At 45.7% G+C, this 21,421-nt stretch overlaps 1 protein-coding gene across 2 annotated transcripts; it reads right to left on the bottom strand.

Annotated features, from left to right (window-relative positions):
- Positions 1 to 1,269: 1,269 nt before the first annotated feature.
- On the bottom strand, positions 1,270 to 5,374 carry LOC117858927 (receptor-like cytoplasmic kinase 185). Of its 2 annotated transcripts, XM_034742087.2 has the most exons (6): positions 4,988 to 5,374; positions 4,146 to 4,333; positions 3,754 to 3,943; positions 2,734 to 3,125; positions 2,318 to 2,342; positions 1,998 to 2,196 (listed from the first exon to the last, which is right to left on the bottom strand). In XM_034742087.2, the coding sequence occupies exons 1-6, from the start codon at positions 5,085 to 5,087 to the stop codon at positions 2,150 to 2,152; spliced, it is 942 nt and encodes a 313-aa protein (XP_034597978.1). In that variant the 5' UTR covers positions 5,088 to 5,374; the 3' UTR covers positions 1,998 to 2,149. The 2 variants fall into 2 exon arrangements, with proteins under 2 accessions (XP_034597977.1, XP_034597978.1); XM_034742086.2 differs by lacking the exon at positions 2,318 to 2,342 and having other exon boundaries at positions 1,270 to 2,196; positions 4,988 to 5,363.
- Positions 5,375 to 21,421: the final 16,047 nt, after the last annotated feature.

Raw genomic sequence — 21,421 nt, forward strand, 5'->3', positions numbered from 1 at the left:
AATTCAATTCCATGTACCGCAACGAAGCTCCAATAGAGAAACCTTTTCGCGCTCCAAAGAAAAACCTTTCACAGAGCAGTTGACCCAGCGAGAGAGAAGAGACTTCACCTGCTATAACAGGGACACATCCACGCATGCTTCTGCATAACGAAGCCAGTAGATACACGCTTGCGATCGAGTCCCTCCCTGCATCGATCGCCGTTCAGCAGGGCTGCGAGAACATGGGGAAGAAGGTGTGCCTGCTCCCCGTCGACGAGAACATCCTCATCGCGCTGGCCTTCGTCGCCGTCGTCGCCTTGATGTTCATCGCCTTCCTGCAGGCCCCGCCGCGCTGCCGCCGCTACTTCTGAGAGCACGGCGAGGCGAGCCTGGCCGTGGCGTCGGTCGATTCGATCCCGAGTGTTATGTCTCTCTGATAGCCCGATGTGCGTATATATAATTGGTGCAGTTCTTGGTGAGCTAGGCTGGGATACCAATTCCCAAGTGTTATTTCTCGTTGGTTTGGAGTCTACTGGACAGTCATGCGTGGCATGCTAAGTTTTGGTTAAACTTGCGTTTTGTATGCCTACTGCTAGCATTTGTTACTCTCTAGTAATCATGGATTCGAGTGATCAAAGTTTCTCCCCTGTTGTCCCTGATTCAAATTTGCTTACACGCGTAGTGATTTGAGTGGCTGCCGTTGTTCCAGTTTACAGCTCTGAAATACACATGCTGGTCAGAGACATGAAACCTGAAGGAGGCGCCACCAGTTGCCAGTAAATATCTGTGAGCAAGTTCCTGTATGACCAAGAAATCATGAACATAGTCACTGAGAAGTGAGAACTTGGAACCACATCCCGTTCCTCGTTCCGGGAACAATCTCGTCCTAGCTTTGTCAGAACTTCTTGCAAGCAGCGTACCGTGTTTGTGTTTTCCTTCATTAATCATGTTCCTTACCCTACCAACCCGAGAACTTGACGACTTTGATCATGAAGTCATGAACAATGGGGGCTTCACAATCACACCAATACGCGTCAAGCAAGAGGGAAAACAAATTCAGTACAAATTTCAGAGAAAAAAAAAACCCAGTAAGCTGAATGTACTACCACCGTACCGGGCAGTGGCGCTTGGCTACTACTCAAAGCGCAATTTTGCATAACGGCAGCAGCGATTAACTGTAGTTATGATAGTGGCATTCACCATAACAGTTCCATTCCATGACAGTTCTTAAGGACCTCTAAAGATTCAGGGAACAGCACATGCCACATGTGCAGTATCTGAGCATGACAGTGTCAGAAAATAGCGATGCTTTAAAATGGATCATCCAAAATGCATATGCTGTGATACATACATTTCATACATATACGGGGATACTACATTATGTATCCAAAACCACTGAACTACAGAAAGGTTGCATACTCTACTGTGTCTATTACGGGGTTGTTACATGTACACAGTTCCCCAGCAACTGTATCTATGCAATGTCTGTCTAAAGAGAACTACATCCATGTACGCAGTAAGACATGTCCGGATACAGTAGACTCCACCAGTGAAATCTTCGAAGCGCTCACTCTGGTGAGGTTCTACACTTCCACTGCACATTATTCCTTATCCTCTTCTACCAACCCTTTCTGTAGTCCATAGTTTTCTTTCGAAATGTATGCGAAGTAACCATGTTTGCCATGACATATCTAAACTCATACAGAGGCCGCAGTCAGGTTCTGATTGCTACCACATTTTGCTTGCCTTCTCTTGGCGCCTCCAAGCCTCAGCCCATACATTGGCATCTGCAAGTGCACGCTCCCTATCAATGCCATTTGGAGCAACTCTGCCCCTTCCTGGACGATGTGAACCGCTCCAGGAAGTTTCCTTCACTTCCGGTATGACTTGATTTGTCTGGCAATGAATTGACATCTGAACTTCTTGCTGGCTAGCCAATGTGGTGTCCTGGTTCATTTGATCATCCAAAACCCTTGATGTCGAAGGCCCAGCACGGTTACGACGAGCAGTGGTGTTGTTCCTATCATATGTTTGCGAGGCTAAATAAGAGAGAGCAGCAGCAACTTCCCTAATGGGAGGCCGATGTTTAGCTTTCTCCTGCAAACACATTGCTGCAATAGCCAAGGCCTGGTATAAACCCCTCCTTGGGAAGCGGCCATGCAACAAAGGATCAGCCATCCTGGAAAATTTCCTTTGATCTTTGAACAATGGACGAGCCTGTAGACAGATTGAAAAAAAAACACTCGAGGTTAATGTGCATTGTGCCAGCAAATTGGAAAACGAGAGAAGCCCATATAATTCAAGCAACACAATAAACGCTATGTGGCCTACATAATACCTGTGTTTGACAATGTGAAAAAAATCTGGAAAAGGAAAAAAAGTTCATTTATGAGACAATTTAAGAAAACTACTTATAGCCAGAAAAATATCCGGGCAATGTACTTGAAAGTTTTTTTTCTCAAATACAATATTCTTGAAAGTTGTAGATATCTCCAACACCTAACACATATATTGTTAAATTTTTTATTTATTGTTAGACTGAAATGGAAACAAGAAATATGAACCATAGCCAAAGTATCAAGAAAACAATCTAACGCTAACAACATGTTATTATACTTTAAATCATTTGATAATTCTTTTGGTGATTATTCAAAAATTTGTCTTGGACACATCTTTTAATTTGTGTTTTAATTTTCATTGTACAAAAATGACCATGGACCACTTGACTGAATTTTAAAATTGGTTAAAACATACCCATGCAACTAAATCTTGTTCCTCAGGAGGCCGATTGCTGTCATTTGGTCTTCGCCCTGTAATTAGCTCAAGGAACACGACACCAAAACTATAGATGTCGGACTTAATTGTTAGCTGCCCAGTTAAGAAATATTCAGGAGCACAATAACCATGTGTCCCCATGACACGGGTTGTCACATGTGTCTTATCACCGACCGGACCAAGCTTAGCAAGTCCAAAGTCAGAGAGCTTTGCATGATACCCTTCACCAAGAAGAATGTTTGATGGTTTAATATCTCGGTAAATGACTGGAGGATGTGCTTCATCATGCAGGTATTCCAAACCAGCAGCTGCACTCGCAGCTATCTTCATACGTGTTTTCCAATCTAAAGGTTCTTGATCAGGTGCAAGATCTGTTGAAAGTATCAAAGTTATTTTTTTAATGGCGTATCAAGTAAGTAGCAAAAAAAATGTGAAGGAAATTCATGAATAAGTGTAATACAAGTGGTAGTAAACAAACGCTAACCATTACAGAAGTAACAAATCAGATACAAAGACTTCAAGGTAAATGACATGTCAGGGCGGATCCTTAAGAAGCCAATGCCTTAGAAATTTTATTCAATGTGTTGGTTATGGTAAACTCTAACTAGGTAGGATCTCCAATCTGAAGTTCAGTCCACATTTCTGATATCTTTCCTGAATAGACAGCTAAATTAATAGAGCATTCTGTAAACTAGAACCGTTTATCTTACCATGTTTGACTAAGTTCAGTCACATTTCTGCTTTTCTCTCCTAATTTGTGATAAGAACTGACAGTTGAATTAGTGGAGCATTCCCATATGCTAGAACAGTTTACCTGGTCATGTTCGAGTACTTAGATATGCTTAAAGGGAAAAAATGATGAGGGACATGATATGAAATACCCAATGTTTTTATATTAACAGTGTTCTGACAATATTACAAATGGCACCTAGGAAAAAAAATTGAGCTGCTCCCAATGGTATATATTATTCTTTTCCAATATAAACCAAAGAAACTAACCATGCAGATGGTCTTCTAGAGATCCCAATGGCATATACTCATAGACAAGCAAGCGCTGATCACCATCAACGCAGTACCCAAACAAATTGACTAGATTAGGGTGATGCAGGAGGTTGAGCATGAGAACCTCCACAAGGAATTCTCTGTTCCCCTGAAGCCCATTTAGATCAAGTTGTTTGACTGCAACAACCTGCCATGTAAAAATGCTGAACCAGTATTAGAGATGAACAAAATTCAAATTAGATCATCATACTTCCAACGTTCCACATTGCCATCAGCAAAATAAAATATTCATATTAGCATCATTGGGTATGCAGTGGAATCTTGTTGCCAAATTGTTGCCGGCTTGCAGCATAACTAGATCAATGAAAAACATGACTAGAAACACAGACCTGCCCATCACTAAGAGTAGCCTTGTACACACAACCAAACCCTCCTCTTCCCAAAAGACAATCCTGACTGAAGTTTTTAGTAGCATCAGCAAGCTGATGTAATAGGAAGATGATTGCTTCATCATGTCTGCCGATTGGTTGGGTTCCTTCCATATGTACAATGCTCCCAGTGTTCAGCGGGCAACTTTCTGAAAATTTCGAATAACTCACTGTCAATAACCCATTTAAAATCAAAAGATAAATCTAATGTCAATGAAACAAGAATACAGCTAGGGGGATAAAAAAGACAAGCGGAAACATAAAACAAGGATAACAACAATTTTCTTATGGTTCTTGGTTCTTCCCTGCCTTTTTACATTCTTGTTAACACTGTTGTGTTCAAGTGTTCATGAAATTACACGGGGTAGACATAAAAAAAAAGGAGTTGCCCGTAAAGAAACAGTTTTCAAGTAGCTGGACTTCGGTTGCAACTTAAGGGATTTTCCATGAGGCTGCCTACGAGAAGAAAGTAGACTTGCTATTCAGAAAGAATAAAAAAGTTCTTGATTGTTGACTATAATTCTTCTCCCCCGTAAAGTACTAGTAAACAACCAAATTGGATTACGGTGCAGAACCAAACAAAACAACTATCGAGTTCACAAATCACCAGACTTATCCTAAGTTTCCCCGTAGAATTAAACGCCCCTTTTGGCATCAAGAACATGTTAAGCTCCACAAGATGCATGCTACAACCACAAGAGTAGATGAGTAGCAGTAGCAGGGCCTGGACATACCAGGACAAGACCAAAAGTGCACCAGGAAACGAAAACACACGAAAGGGAGCCATGGAAATCATCCATCACCTGAGGTGACTTGGTGATTGGTCCTGAACTGCTCCCCCTCCTTCTCCTCGTCGTCCTCGTCGTTCTGAGGACACCGGCACAAGCACGCCAAGAACCCCATCTCTCATCACCCGACTCGACGCCTCCAGTAGGAGGAGACAAGAAGAGAAAATCCCCAATCCTAACCCGCCGTGTGAGGCGGCTTTGAATCGCCGGGATATCAATCAAGGACTGCTGCAGCTGCCAAAAAACTGGATCAATTTTCCAGGTCCGTCCAGAAGGAGAGGGAAAAGGAGACGAGAGGAGATGGATAGATAGCGGCGTGCGGCCAAAAGTCTGCTCTGAGAAAGAAATTATAAAAAGAAAAATTGATGGAAAGGGGAAAACAAAAAACAGTGGGGAGTAAAAGCGGAAAAGTCAGCATCGATGGGGATGTCGGGGACTCTCACTAATTGAACGGCTAACGGTTAATTTATAGAGAGGTTTAATTTGCAGGACAAATTGCACTCATATCCCTCTAGAGTTGTTTATTTTGGACCGTAAGCTTGGCCTTTCCTGACTACAAAATTGTTCAAATGTTGTTACTTACTGCATCCATTCCAAATTACTATTCATTTTATCTTTATAAGAACATAGTTTTTCTACGTATCTAAACATACATATATTATTAAAAAATTTGTATATAAAAAAGCCAAAACGAATAGTAATTTAGGACTAAGGGAGTATATATGAATAAATATGAACTCCTCTTTAACTTGCAAAAGTTTATAAATAATATGTGGATAAATATTAATGGGGCCTAATAAGCCTAAGCCCAAGCCCTTTTGTGTGAGGATGAGTCCCGGTTTGGCCGGAGCTAAAAAAGAGTTAGCTCGGTCAAATTTTGTTATTAAATCACTTTAACTTAAATTAAAAGTTCACCTTAGCATCACTTGCAAGCCTGTAATTATGGATAGGTCAGTTAAAAACTTATGGGCATGCCATTTTGCGTTCTAATTTTCTACTCCCTCCGTTCCAAATTATAGGTTATTTTAGTTTTTTAGTGTATAATAACATCTATGAACATAGAAAAATTGTTGTAGGTTATTTTAACTTTTTTAGTTTATAGATATTATTATGCATCTAGTGTCTAGATGCATAATAATAATATTTATAAATCTAAAAATATTAAAACGACCTACAATTTGGAACAAAGTAAGTATGTCAAAGGTCTGGCCCCTCTTATCACTAGACTCATCGCTACCTAATATGATTATTAGAGGGAAAAAGTTAACTTCTGGAAGAACAAGCGAGAGGTAAATCGTAATGCGATTGGGCTTTTTTATTTCTTTTTGAATTGGCTACCTAACATAGCTATTGTTATTGCTCATGTAGAAGCTAGAATAAAGTCCTAATCTTTTATTAACAAAAATCCACTCCCAATCCAATGTGGCGGGGGCAGGCTGAAAGGAAAACTGAAGCATTTGTTAGGAACTTATCCTCAATTTTTCCTTGAACTTGTAGTAGCCTTGCACTGGCGCCCGCCATCGTCTGCAAAAAAGGTCTTTCACACAAACCGCTAGCCAGGCTGTGGGCGCACTGGTCAAAGCTCAGGCACTGTACCACGGCATGCGTGCTGGGCATGGCGTTGACAAGTCAATCACCGGCTGCTACGGTGCCACGTGGATTAGGCTATCCTTATCGGCCGATTAGGACATTGGTTCGTTTAGATATGGTAGTATATCCCAATTAGGCAGGCGTGCGTTGGGACCTAACCCATCCATCTCCCGTCCGAACGAACGGGCCGCACGAAACGAGGACGCCGCGATGCTAATTTCCCCCAACTAATCACTCGGCGCCCTGATTCAGTGACGAGGCCGCTCGCATCCGGATGCCGACCACGGCTGTCGCGGCCGCACGGCGAAGTGAAGGCGACCCGTGCCACGGTGGCGGCGCCGCGCGCACGTCGCGCGACGGGCACGCGCAGAAAGGGGGGCCGGGGCAGGCGCCGCGGCGCAGCGAAAGGGGGCGCGCGGCCGTGACAGCCGAGCCACATCGCGTCGTGCGCACGGCTCCCCGCGGCCGCTTTCTCTCTCTGGTTGGGGCGGCGCGGTTTGACGGAGGACCGAGTGGGCGTGGCCCGTGGCCTCGTGCGGCGCCACCCACCTGTCGCCCGAGAGGGTGGAAGCGCCGCGGGAAAAGAGAGCAACGCGCCGTCGCTGCACGTGCGTACAGCAACGCCGCGCCACGCCGTCGGCGAGCGCGATGGCAATGCGAGAAGGTGTTCGAGTTTACCTTATTTACCGAGGCAGCCGGCCGGATGGCGACCGGCGAGGTTGTGGCGATCGGCGGCCGCGGCTCTGTACACGGTGGTAGACAAATGGCGCGCGCGGTCGGATGCGCCGGGCAAGCCAGGCACGGTGGCATAGCTTTGCTGTCGTCGTTGTCATAAAGGCTCGAGCTCCATTTACGTCGTTGTTTCGACCTGAGGAGTGAGGACAATGGTCAATGGACAAGTGTGTCGCATGTTGATTAGCACCTGTAACCAAGTTACTCCTGTTGGAATAAACATATTCAGTCTAGTCATTGGATTCCAGAATCTAGCCGCACAAAAATCAACAGCAAAGCAAGGCCGAAGGCTAGCTAGCTAGTTCTTGCGATCATGTGCTTCTTCGATACAAGGTACACAGACTTGGGATTAATCTACTATCTGTCCTGCTCAAGAAGTTTACTTGTTTGGATACACCCTGCTAAAGCACCTATCACATTAGATGTTTGGATGCTAATTAGAAGTATTAAACATAGGCTAATTACAAAAATAATTGCACAGATGGAGTCTAATTCGCGAGACGAATCTATTAAACCTACTGATTTGATAATGTGGTGCTACAATAATCATTTGCTAATGATGAATTAATTAGGCTTAATAGATTTATCTCGTGAATTAGCACAGAGTTCTGCAATTAATTTTATAATTAGTTCATGTTTAGTCCTCCTAATTAGCATCCGAACATCCGATGTGATACTGCTAAAGTTTAGCACCTAGTATCAAACATGCCTTGCTCCAGTTCAGTACAGGCAGCCTGGAGCTTGTGTTGTGAGGAACTGACGTTTACATGATGTGACGCACGTATCTCCAACGTACTAGTAGCTCGTGTCATTTCCCCGGTCCAAAGCACACGTGAGATAAGTGAGAAACCAATAGCATCTCATGGACTCTCTCTGCAGAGTTAGTGGGCTTCGCACGACCGGTTTGCTCTCAAGGGACCCACAGGTCTCCCCCCTTTTGACTACGGACGCCATGCCACTTTGGTGCTCACAAATGCAACAGAATTGGACGGCAACGGGTACCCGTCACTCGTTAGGGTAAAACACATATTAGGTAGAGTATGGAGCTTTTTTGCCATAGGGTTATGCTGGTGGCTAATTTCTTCACCAACTGGTAGAGTAGATCCTGGTATGTTTCCATTCACCTCGTACTTATCCGTTAAGTTGCCGTATACATACGACAAGTGGTAGTTATCGGAATCTATCGAGGGATATCTCGATGTAGTAGATTGGTTGGTGGGCGATTGCCGGACCTGAAATTTTGAAAGAAATTGGTGCTCGTAGCCTAAGAGGGAGAGGGGGTGAATAGGCAACTTAAAATTCTTAGCCTATAGCTTTCATTATTTTCATCAAAAATATAAACTAGATCATACTATCTAGATGTGCAATCTATTGTTGATCTAGTATGAAACCCTTATCCCAAAATAAGTTTTGCAACCTATAACTAATCCTATCAAGATACTACTCTAGGAAAGTATAGGCACACAAGTTGCAAGTATGAAATACGAAAACGTAAAGAGGGGATGAGGGGAAGCAAACTCTTGACACAAGGATTTATCCCGTGGTGCTGGTAGGCACTAAACCACCACTAGTCCACGTTGTTGAAGCACTCACACAAGAGTATTGTTTCCCGATCACCAAGTCTCTCCCAAGATGCTCCTTGACTTGCCACAAAGGCTCGGCCACAAAGGCTCACGCCAAGTCTCTCGGTCACCTTGATGCCACCTTCACTCAGGAGCTTCTCCCCGAAGGAAAGGGGTCTCCATGTCTCCCGCACAAGGTCGTCGACGCCGCTCCACACCAAGTCGGAGGGTCGAAGACTTGCCGGTGAGCCACCAAGGTTCCAAGGTGCCGACGCACCTTTTGTACAGTTGTGGTTCACTCTAGAACCTAATCACAAGGTAGGCACACCTTGCACTCACTTCTCTCTAGGCCTATCCTAGCACTAATCACTCTCCTAAGCTTGTGTTAAGCCTTTGATGGATCACTTAAACACTTTTGGCGACATGGATGTGTTCTTAATGAGTCTTGGTCTTCAATGCATCCCTGGACACTCCAGCAACTACAAATGGGCAAGTGATGGGGGTATAAATAGCCCCAAAGGCTGAAAGAGCAGTTACTCCAGCGGTTAGTGAAAAAGTATACCATCGGATGTTCCGATGGTCTATTTTTGGCCTGCATCGGGACATCCGGTGCAACTAGCAGTTGGACTCCTCGCGCCCAAATTCCTCAGAAATTCATCCGACGCTTTATCCAATGCCCCATCGGATCATTCGGTGCTACTATTTACATCACATAGCTATTGGATCCCCTGATGTCATTGCTCCTATGCTTTCTCCGATGGTGCCGTCGGATCATCCGGTGCTGATGGATTTCTTTCCAAAACCTTCTATCTGATTTCAAAGTAAATATGCTTTATTTGACGCTCCTCTTGCGCATACCATCGGATCATCTGGTGCTATTGAGTTTTCTCTGTCTTCCAATCCTGTCCCTCAGAATTCGTTCGACGCTACTAGAAAAGTGACCATCGGAACATCCGATGGTTGACTTTGTCTAGTTTTCTCTGACGCTTTTCAGGTGGGGCATCGGAACATCTGATGGTGCATTTTCATTCCAATTCATCCAATGTAAGCACCAAAGATACCGTCACTTTGGATTTTTTCTATTATTTGGATGCTTCAATACCATAAAATAATCCTAGATATCATGGCTTGGTCACTTGAATAACATAGCTTGGATATTCGAATACCATGACTTGGATACTCGAATACCATGACTAGGTACATGCTAGACAAAGCATTAGTCCCAATGACTATGTTGTCACTCAATCACCAAAATCACAAACTATGGCTTAATGAGACCATGTTCACTACAGACACAAGATAAGGATTTATACAGGTCGGGCTGCCACAATAGCGTAATATCATACGTCCTATTTGGGGTGTTGTATATCCCTGCACTTGGGTGTTGTTTGGTGTTCTTGGTTCAGGTTCTGCCCTGAGATGTTATGTATGTTGTCTAGCGATCTAGGGACCCCTGCCCTCCTTTGTATACTCCAGGGGGTGGGATTACTAGTCGGTTCCCAAATTACTATTCATATTAGTTTTTCTAGATTCGTAGTTTTTGCTATGCACCTGGATATGTGCTATATTTAGATACGCAGCAAAAGCCATATACCTAGAAAAGCCAAAATGAATAGTAATTTAGGACGGAGGGAGTAGGAGTCATAGTAGGATTATAAGGTATAAGTCACTATTGGAAAACTGAGCATTCGTCCAACACGTTAGTACTGGATGCTTTTTCGTGCTTTTTCGAGCGTTAGTACCAGTCGTCACACATAGTGCCACCGAAGCCCCTGTGGTAGGAGCCTCAGTCAGTACTAAATGGCGGCACGTGGATCGCATGGCTGACAGCTAGATTCCCCAAGAAGCCATTTAGTACTAAATGGTAGGTTGCAGCCGGTACTAAATAGTGAGAATGCATTTAGTACGGCTGGTAGCATCAACCGGTACTAATTGAAACCATTTAGTACTGGTTGAACCTACCAGCAAATACTAATGTCAACCATTTGCTCTATAAATGAGCTGCTTCCTTAGTTTCCTCCCCCCGAGCAAGCTCAACCATTTGCTCGGGCTTCGTTTTTCTTCACTCGACCGGCTTCTTCACTAGACCGATTAGCAACTTCATTCTCCCTTCTCTAGTTATAGTATTCTAGGTTTTTTTTGAATAAGCTAGTTTTATGTTACAAATGGAGTACTCATTGCTTTATTAGAGTGAGGAGAATGGAGAGTTTTTTAGAATGAGTTTTATGTTACAAATGGAATACTTGTTGATCTTTTAGAATGAGGAAAATGGAGAGTTTTTTAGAGTGAGGTGAATGGGGAGTTTTTTAGAATGAGTTTTATGTTACAAATGGAGTACTAGCTTGTTGATCTTTTAGAACGAGGACAATGGAGAGTTTTTTAGAGTGAGGTGAATGGGGAGTTTTTTAGAATGAGTTTTATGTTACAAATGGAGTACTAGCTTGTTGATCTTTTAGAGTGAGGAGAATGGAGAGTTTTTTAGAATGAGTTATATATTACAAATGGAGTAGTTGTTGATCTTCATAATGAGGAGAATGGAGAGTTTTTTAGAGTGAGGACTAAATATTATAAACGCCGGTGTGGATGGTGCAATCGTGGCCGCACTTGCGCGTGACGTGGTTGCGGTCGCGGTCGGAGCAGTCGGGAGCGCTGCGGTCGCGGTTGGGGCCACGCGCACCGCGCTCGCGCGTGGCGCGGTCGCGGTCGGAGCAGACAGGAGCGCTACAGTCACGGTCGGGGCCGCACCCACGCGTGGCGCGGTCGCGGTCGGAGCAATCGGGAGCGCGGTGAAGAGCGGCGACCCACCCGCAGACGGAGCGGGGTACACGGTCGGCCCATGTAACAGGATGGCGAGGTTGTCATTAGTGGGTTTCTGCAAAACAACTGGTGAGGACCGTGGCTGCTCAACGTCTGACGACGGAGCAACCGAGATGGAAGCAGGAACATTGGAGGGGCTCGACAAAAGGAAGTCGAGCTGTGATGGGTGAGTAGGATGGGAGGAGAAAGGAAAGACGGAGTCGTCGAAGAAAACATGGCGAGAGATGATGACTCAACAGGTGGACAAGTCAAGGTAGCGGTACCCCTTGTGAGAGGAGGGATAACCAAGGAAGACATAGGTTGCGGAGCGAGGAGCAAGCTTGTGGCGTGCTGTGGCTGAGAGGTTGGGGGTAGCAAAGACAACCAAAAATACGCAAGTGAGAATACTCGGGAGGCTGGGAGTAGAGGAGGTGGTAGGGTATGTTATTTTGAATGGCGGAACAGGGGCACCGGTTCAGAAGATAGGTTGCGGTGGCGAGCGCCTCGGCCCAGTATGGGACGGCCATGGAGGCATGAATGAGCAATGTGCGAGTCACATTATTAAGGGTGCGTAGGACACGCTTGGCTTTCCCATTTTGGGGAGAAGTGTAGGGACATGAGAGTCGCAAGTGGATACCCCGAGAAGTTAAAAAAGATGTGAGAGTCTTATTGACAAACTCGGTCCCGTTGTCAGCTTGGACGCTTTGAACAGGAAGACTAAACTGCGTGTGAGCATAGGTGCAGAAATCATTGATGTTGGAGGTGACTTCAAACTTGTGAACTAGAGGAAACGTCCAACAAAAATGCGAGAATTCATCCAAAATGACTAGGTAGTAGCGATAACTAGAGATGCTAGCTACGGGAGAAGTCCAAACATCATAGTGAACTAACTCAAAAGGAGCAGAACTGCAAGAGCTAGAATGTGAGAAAGGTAACCGCACATGTTTCCCGAACGGGCATGAATGACATAGAGTATGACTATCTTTATTACAAGCAATGGATGAAATTTGTCTAAGTGTGGCGATGGCGGCAGGACCAGGATGACCAAGACGGAGATGCCACAAACTGGAGGAGATGGCGAGGCTGGTGTGGGGCGCTGAAAAGCTAGCTGCTGGAAGCATGGGGTAAAGATTGCGAGCACTATTGCAGCGAAGAATCACGCGTTTGGTCAGAAAATCCTTGACAGAAAAACCAAAAGCGTCAAACTCTATGGTGCAGTTATTGTCCTTAGTAAACTGACGAACAGAAATCAGATTACGAATCAGAGAAAGAACAACAAGGACATTGTAAAGACAAAACGAGAGGTGGGGGTGGTAAGGGTGGAGTTGCCACGGCACATGACGGGAAGGATGTGACCGTTACCGATAGTAATGGAGGAGTAAGAGAGAGGGTGTCAGGAAAAAAGAATACCATCCAAGGACGACATGTGGCTGGATGCACTTGAGTCAACCACCTAGCCACCGTTCTGTAGCGACATCTAGTTCAGGGCGGCAACCAAACCTGCCTGGTCCTAGGTTGGTTCCTGAGTGGGCGCCTAAACAGGAGCGTAGGCGGCATGGGCCTGCGGAGGGGGGCTGAGGAGACTAGGGGCGCCGACGCGCCAGCCCCCGCCGCCCGACGGGTGCTAACTGCCAGCCTGTTGGAAGCCCGTAGCGTCGTAGGAGCCAGCCCCTGGACTGAAGCAGAACCACGGGCCGGTGGGCCGTGGGGGCCTGCCACCGTGAGAGCCACCACCGCCAGGGGGCACCTGGAAGCTGCCGCCACCATTCTTCTTTTGCCACTTCTTCTTGCCGCCGCTGCCGCCGCTGCTGCCGCCGTGGCCTCTACTACCGTCACTACTGCTGCTGCTACCGCCGCCGCCAGTCTGGGCAGAACCAGACAGCGGGTGACACCCGCCAGTACAATCGGAGGACGAAGACGACGAGGAGTTCCCAACGAGGAGGACGGTGGAGTTGGAGATCTTCTCGCCGTTGGTGAGGCGAAGTTCCTTCAAGGCGAGCATGTCATGCGCCTGGGCGAAGGACGGGAAGCCGGTGGTGGAATTGGCGATGTCATCGGCAATGTTGGAGAAGAGTGGGTTGAGGCCGCGGAGGAGATCCAGGACAAGCTGGGAGTCCTGAACGGGATGGCTGACGTCGCAGAGGGCGTCGGCAAGGGTCTTCATGCGCTGACAATACTCGGCGATGGAGGAGTCGCCCTGCATCATGGAGTGGAAGTCGTGGCTAAGGAAGATCGCCCGGGACTGCTTGTTGGTGTGGAAGAGTCCCTCGATGGCGAGCCAGAGATTCCGAGCAGTCTGATCGTCGTCGGTCATGACGAGGTTGAGGACGGAGCTGAAGAACCAGGAGCGGACCTAGCAATCCACTTGATCCTAGTCAGGGTCCTGGGACGAGGCACCGCCGTGCCGTCGATGTGCGACTTGAGGCCAAACTTGCCGCACATGGACTTGACGAAGGATGCCTACTTGGAGTAGGCGGAGGACTTCATCGTCAACATCATGGGAATGCGAGACTTGATGGAGATGGTGGTGTAGGGGTGGACGGCGGGCGGGGACACCTGGTACAGGAGGAAGCCGTCGCCGCTGTGGTCGGGCGCATCATCGGCAGGGGGAGAGAGGGGTGCGCCACCAGGAGGAGGACCATCGTCAGCGCCGGGAGGCGGCAGAGGGGCGCCAGAACCGCCAGGAGGAGCGGTGGCATCGCCGGCGGGAGGGGGGCACCGCCGAATAGGGAGGAGTCGGCGGAGGAGTGGGTGGCCTTGCGTGCAGAGGAGGTGGTGCAGCGGAGGGTGGTGGCGGCTGCACGGCAGGAGGGGCACCGCCCTAGGGTTTCACGCGGGATAGGAGGGAGGCGCGAGGGAGAGGAGGAGAGACCCACGATCCAATCTCGTGATACCATGTAGAGAAGTAGATGGAAAACACCACACACCCTAATGAGGGGGTGACCTCTATATATATGGCCAATATGGCTTGGAGTACAAGGAATACATCAAGTGTACAAGGAAAGGATAAATACATCCTAATATACACATATACTTCCTAATACGGATGATCGATGTTTGAATTTTTATCTCTAATATTTCATATATATATATATATAGACACACACACACACACATGTGACAACCTTGTCATAATCATCGAAACATTTTATTACAATTAAATATTTTCATACATAATGTATTTAGTTAATATCATGATGACAACATATTATAGTCACAAAAATAATAAAACAAAAGACATTGTGCGCGCGAAAGAAAACTGGTGGAGCAATTTAGTACCAGGCAAGGGCTATAACCGATACTAAATGTCCCACCTACAAATAATTCATTTCTCCAAACACTTAGCAGTTTTCAACAAGCCGCAGTTATTCCTCCTTCCATCCCCAGCTCTGTCGCTCATCGCCCCCATCGCTGTTGCCGTCACCCCATCCCCGACCACCGCCACCCTGTCCCCAGCCGCCATCCCCATTCCCGTCACCGTAGCCCATCACCGTCGCCCCGTCCCCGGCCGTCGTCCCCATCACCACACCTCTCCCTTCCCCGTCTCCCCCGCGGGCCGCCGCCACGCCTCTCCCTCCCCCTCTCCCCCGCGCGCCGCTGCGCCTCCCATGCGTGCCCTCCCCAGTTAGTTTTTCTTTTTTTGATAATTTTGATTTTGATGCATTAAAATGATTTTGCTACCCGTATTGGATAAAAATGTCTATGATTTTGCTTCAATTGGATAGCAGTTTGTATTTGGATGCTAAGTAATTATTTTTTGTAATACAATTATGGCAAGGTTATATCTCTTATAGGATATGTAGATATTCACGAGTAGCATTGTGATAGAATTGTGGATGACTATGAAATGATGGTCTAGATTTATTTCAATGTATATGATGTGCGTATATGACAATGTATTATTGGTGGCAAAGTTGACTAGTTAAGAAAAATGGTGGCAAATTATCTTATCACAATTTTATTTGGACAGTTTGGGCTAACTATGGCAAGTGGACGTTCTTCTCACCACATTTTCGAGGAGCCACCGTTGGCTCGTCCTCTAGGAATTCACTTCACTAATCGCGTCATTGACTTGCCAAAAGGCAATCGAAGCAAAGGAGCAATTCCCCACATAGTAATATTCTTTCCTTCTTGTAATTGGTTTTTTTACTACACATGAATAATTCCTAAATTTATTTACATACAATGTAACTTATCGACAATATTAGATGGCTGAAAGATATTGTCGAAGCTCTAGGTGGTACTTCTCCTTTAGTGCAATCCGAGATAGTTGGTCCATAAAATTTTAAAAGAGTAAAAATCTCTTTTCAAGTACCTGTTCAAAAAACACAGGCAAACTGGATGAGAGTACCAGGACAGCTCATCCCGATGGTTTCAATTGCTGCATAGGGTCAATTAGCATCAAGTAGGGTAACTTTTGAAAGGACCGTCGTGGAGGCCTGACTACAACAGCTTAAGGATCATGGTACTTTATGCTAGACTTCTCATATTTTCGAATAAAGGTGCTCAAGGAGGGAGAAAGCAATGTGACTAGGACTACTGAGAGGTTTTGTCAGCTGAATCAATATTCTCTTCTTTTAGGATGTCTTTGGTCAAACCTTAGCGGCAATGAGCTTCCATGCGATTCTGGCTCAAGTCTTGGATGTGTTGATTTATAGTTATACCGATGGAAACCCAATACACACCAGAGATTTCAAGCTCCAGGCTCATCTCACTTTCTACAGGCCATTTCAGTTGCGTCTCTATTGTTAGAGATTTATGGTAGTGCATGTGACCGTCCTTATGAAGCACTGGAGAGTGCCCTAATTCATGCTCTAGCTTATATTGATGAAGTTCTAGGCTTTACGATTGGAGACTTAAGCTATGTGGCATATCTACATAAGCAAAGTGAATTATTAAATATGTAGCATGCATGGATGTACTCCTACCGTACCCTTTTCTTATGGATTTGAACTTGTTCTCTCTAAGACCTTAAGTATTGATGTACGAACTATTGACTGTTAATAATTTGAATGGGTTGATATTTGTGATACTTGAATTTGAATGGGTTGATATATCCATCGATACGAATACAAATTAAAACAAAAGGGTAAAAAAAATAAAAGGAATAAACTTTAGTGTCGGTTAGTAAAACCAACTAAACTGCCGTCCGCAACAGCGCGACGTGGCTCGCAATTTAGTACTGGTTGGTGTTACCGATCGGTACTAAATGACGCATTTTGTACCGGTTGGGCTGACCGGTACTAAATGGCGTGCTAAAAGGGGGTTACCGACCGGTACTAGAAGTCGATCCCCTAGTAGTGAGTCCTAGTAGAATTACAGGGGAATAAGTTCGATTTCCTCCTTACTTGTGGGTATTGGGGATCTATCCTGACAGTGGTACATTCGAGTGTGTGATTTATATGGTAGAGGGGAGATGTAGCAAAAACCATATCATATGTATCTCTTGATCTTTTCGCCAACAACTGTTCTAAAGTTAGTGTGGGTCATCCATTAGGTACCATTAATTACCCTTGTGGGTGGCAGGTGTAGGGGGAGTTTGAACCGCGAGGTGGGTGGTGTAACTAGCTCAGTTTTTCTTGCTAGGAGGGGTATGTTGCCAGTGGGTTTCACATACGTCAGTCGACATCACTTCAATGCAAAACACAATCTATCCCTTGCGCAAGGGTGACCGGTCCGGGGGGATGAACATGGTGTGCTCCTCTTATTCGCGTGCAATAGTCTTTTCCTCTCCTATTGTGTGCGTCACCCATCTAAGGATTAATGTTGAGACATGGGTTTGCCAGGTGGCTAGTGCTGGAGGTGCGTCATGGGTAGGACGCTAGTGGGCATAGGCGATGGCGATGTGGAGATACACTGGAGTCCCTAGCAGAGCTCAGTAGGGCAATGGGAGATCCGGTAGTCGCTGGAGATGGAAGAAGTGGCGGGATTGGTAGCGTGGGATGGATGGAGGAGCGACGGGTAGTGCACGAGCAAGATGACAATTTGGGCACGAGTGTAAGGACAAGCTGGAGAACTATATGAGGAAGAAGACGAGTTCGTGGACCATGTCATGTATTGCTTCTTGGACCTCATGTGCGAGCGAGATGACCGGATGCACTAGTCGGCATCATACCTCTTAGAGCATCGGCAAACGGCTGGTGAGTGGTGACGTCTCCAGTTGACTAGGACCTTGTCCCGGGGGGGGGGGGGGGGGGGGGGGGGGGGGGGTGTTGGGATGGGGGGGATGGAGAAGACATGGACATTTGTAATGTAGGAGGTGAGGCTGGTAGGCCTGCTGGATGGTGATGAAAGGTGGTGGTGGGTGATAAGTGGGTAGGAGAAAAGGTGTATAAGTATTTTTCTTTCTTTCTCTTAGTTCCATCTCAGGAGAAGATGTGGCGTTAGGACGCTCTTATACTAGGCGCAACCCTAGATTGAATGCTCCGGAGTGGACGACCGAGTGCTAACACGGTGAAATTTCGATTCTCTGCCGTGAAGGCCGATCCATTTTTCGCTTGGTAGCCAGGAGGACGACGACGTATATATGTTCCCACACGGTTTTGCAAACTTTGCATTGAGATGCATGCCTGCAACTGCAAGGATGCAAGCTTCACAGGCAGCGCCGTAGCGGGCCCTGCCACTCGTGCTTTCTCCACATCGCGCGCTCTGTTCTCGTACAATGTGTCACCTGTGTAAATGCGGTGGCGCCTCATATTCCCTCTGGACCTCTCTTCCCTCTTTCGTGCGTGGACTGGGACACCAGGCGATAGCACGGGCCTTCTCATTGCATCTGCCCCGGCTTAGTTTGGTCCAGCAGGCCTAGAGATCGAGCACGGTGAAGGCTAGAGAAATCACGATCCAGGACTTCTGTTCGTACGAGGCTACGATCGAGCACTACTTCACTTTGCTAAAACTTTGGCAAATCATCATACACTTTACTACTTTAGTACTTTACGATCTTGCAATTGCAAAGCCGTTCACCCAACAAAGTACTCTGGATTCTTTTCAATTTCTCGAGTTGTTTCTCGCAAGCAATGCTTCCGGTTCCGGGGGCGTATCACGAAAGTAAGCGTGTGCACGTGCGCCGGCGCTGAAAACGCCATGTGTACGTGCGCCCTTTCTGGCCCCCGTTTCTTCGTTCGCACGTTAGGCTCGATCTCTCTTTGCACTGCACTTTCGCTCTCAATTATTCTCCCCCCTGCGGTTGTCGCCGTCCCTGCGAGTGACCATGATGGGATCGGTTGACCTTGCTCCTCTCAAGAAGAGGCCCGCGTCGCATATCTGTCCGTGCGCACGAGTTCCTAGCAAGGCCCTGTGATGCGTCCAGGGCAATGCAGCTAGAGTGCCTTTTCCACTGCTGATGGCACGGACAACTTAATTTTGCTGGGTTTGCTTTTTTTAGATTTCGTTAGTGATGAGAAGTGTCGGGGATAGATCCAGTACCCGTAAGGAAGAAAGAAGACGGACTCCTACTATGATTTCTCTATAATTCTACTGTGACTCATACCATATAATTCTACTAGGACTCCTCCTTGTACCGACTAGTAATATATATATATATATATATATATATATATATATATATATATATATATATATATATATATAATTTTCTCCGGTCTCTTCTTCCTCCTCACTTCACTCCCCGATCCGCCGCTTCTCGTATGCTCCGCCCTAGCCGCTGCGTACTCCTCCCCCGCCGCCGCGTCCACCGCTGGCCCCGTCGACATGCCGCGCAGCCTCGTCCTCCTCCACCACCGCCACTCCCCGCGCCTCTCCATCGTCCTCCGCCCCGGCGCCCGCACGCACCCTCTCCGTCGTCCTCCGCCCCGGCCCAGCCACGCCACTCCCGCGCCATTTCCAGGACTAAAGGCTCCTCCTTTTCGTTTCGCACTGGTGCTGCAATTGGTTTTGTAGTTTTAATTTATATATATATTAAGTTGTTTTGTATTGGTATTGTTAAAGAAAAATAAAAAATTTACATATTTTGAACATGAAAAAATATATTAAATTAGCAAATATATTTAAAATAAGTTTAAGTCACTCATTAATTCTATACTAGTTTATTAAGTTTCTAAAATAATTATTTTAATGCATCAATTGATCAACAAACTCTTCAATTAAATAATTTCAACGTGCAAAAATGCAATTGATGTATGTGGTTAAGTTACCATTGTTTATATTGATCGAATAAAGGTTCACCATATAGCATTACAATATAATTGAAAGATTCTGATGGCCATAGAGCATTACATAAAGGTGCACCATATACAGTGCATTATAATGTAACGTTAAAAAATTTCCCTTGGTCATGATCGCGGCGTAAATACGGAGCCTTTTCTTTGGTTAGCATGATGTGTGGGTCAACTTCGGCAGTGAATGTAGGCATACCGTCAAACTGATTGTATTCATCTGACTGGTCTGTTTTGTCCTCGAGTTCCATGATATTTCTTTTACCTGGAAGAACTATGTGACGCTTTGGCTCCCATGGTTGTTTTTATCTTCTGAATTTTTCTTGGGTTTGCTAGATATGTCCTTCACATAGAAAACCTGATGCACATCATTGGCAAGGAAAAATGGTTCATCATTGTATCCGGTCTTGGTCAGGTCCACTATTATCATTCCATATTGATATTTCATTACGCCACCTCCAGTCAGCTTCACCCATTAGCAACGAAACAGAGGGATGTTCAGCGGTCCGTATTCGAGTTCCCAGATCTCCTCTATGAAACCATAATACGAGTTCTTGATCCCATTGCTGTCTATGGCATCTGTACAGACACCACTATTTTGGTTGGTGCTTTTTTTAGTCTTGAGCTCTCATGTAAAATGTATAACCATTTATCCCGTAATCTTGGAATTTCACGATTGTGCTAGAAGGTCCCATTGCTAACCAATCAAATTGTTCGTGAATCGCGGAGTTACCCATAAGGTGTTGATGCAACCAAGAGGGAAAAGTATCCATGTGATGACATATAATTCAGGCATCGGATTTCGTTGGGTATTGGGAAAATAGAATCAGCTTGTGTTCCTCAATATACGGAGCCACAAAGGATGATTGTTGCAGAACCGTGAAGTGTGCTTTATGGAACAAATCACTATCATTGCTCAAACTTGATTTCCTTCTAAGGGTGCCCTTTCCTTGTAGCTTCCTCTCATGGTGTGATACTGGAACCCCAATTGAATTAATTGAGTTAATAAAATCAGCATAAAATTCAATGACCTCCTTTGTTCCAAATTCCTTGGCGATGCTTTCTTCTGTACGGGCACAATTAAGAACATAATTTTTTAGACTGACATGAACCTCTCGAAAGGCCACAAATTGTGCAGGAATACTGGACCGAGAATAGTAATCTCTTTGACTAGGTGAACCAGGAGGTGCGTCATAATATTGAAGAAGGATGGTGGAAATACCAACTCAAAACTGACAAGACATTGTACCACATCATTCTGTAGCTTTAGCAGCTTAGTTGGATCGATTGCCTTCTACGAAATCGTATTGAGAAATGTGCATAGCTTTACGAGCGCCAATCGTACATTGTTTGCTAGAATACCCTTCAGTGCAACTGGAAGCAACTGGGTCATCAACATGTGGCAGTCATGAGCCTTTAGATTTGTGAACTTCTTTCTTTTATATTTATTATTCCCTTTCTATTCGAGGAGTACCCAGATGGAACTTTGATAGTATTCATGCAGTCAAACATGTTATCCTTCTCTTCCTTGCTGAGAGTGTAACTAGTAGGATGTAAGTAGTGCTATCATTTATCTCTCGTTTTTGGATGCAGGT

Source organism: Setaria viridis, chromosome 5, assembly GCF_005286985.2.
Source record: "Setaria viridis chromosome 5, Setaria_viridis_v4.0, whole genome shotgun sequence".
In the NCBI taxonomy this organism is placed as follows: Eukaryota; Viridiplantae; Streptophyta; class Magnoliopsida; order Poales; family Poaceae; genus Setaria; species Setaria viridis.

Coding starts and splice junctions, on each gene's coding strand:
- LOC117858927 (XM_034742086.2), bottom strand. CDS start 5,087: ATGGGGTTCTTGGCGTGCTTGTGCCGGTGTCCTCAGAACGACGAGGAC. Junction 3,944..4,145: donor CTACTCTTAGTGATGGGCAG/GTCTGTGTTTCT, acceptor TTTACATGGCAG/GTTGTTGCAGTCAAACAACT. Junction 2,197..2,733: donor AACAAGATTTAGTTGCATGG/GTATGTTTTAAC, acceptor ATCTGTCTACAG/GCTCGTCCATTGTTCAAAGA.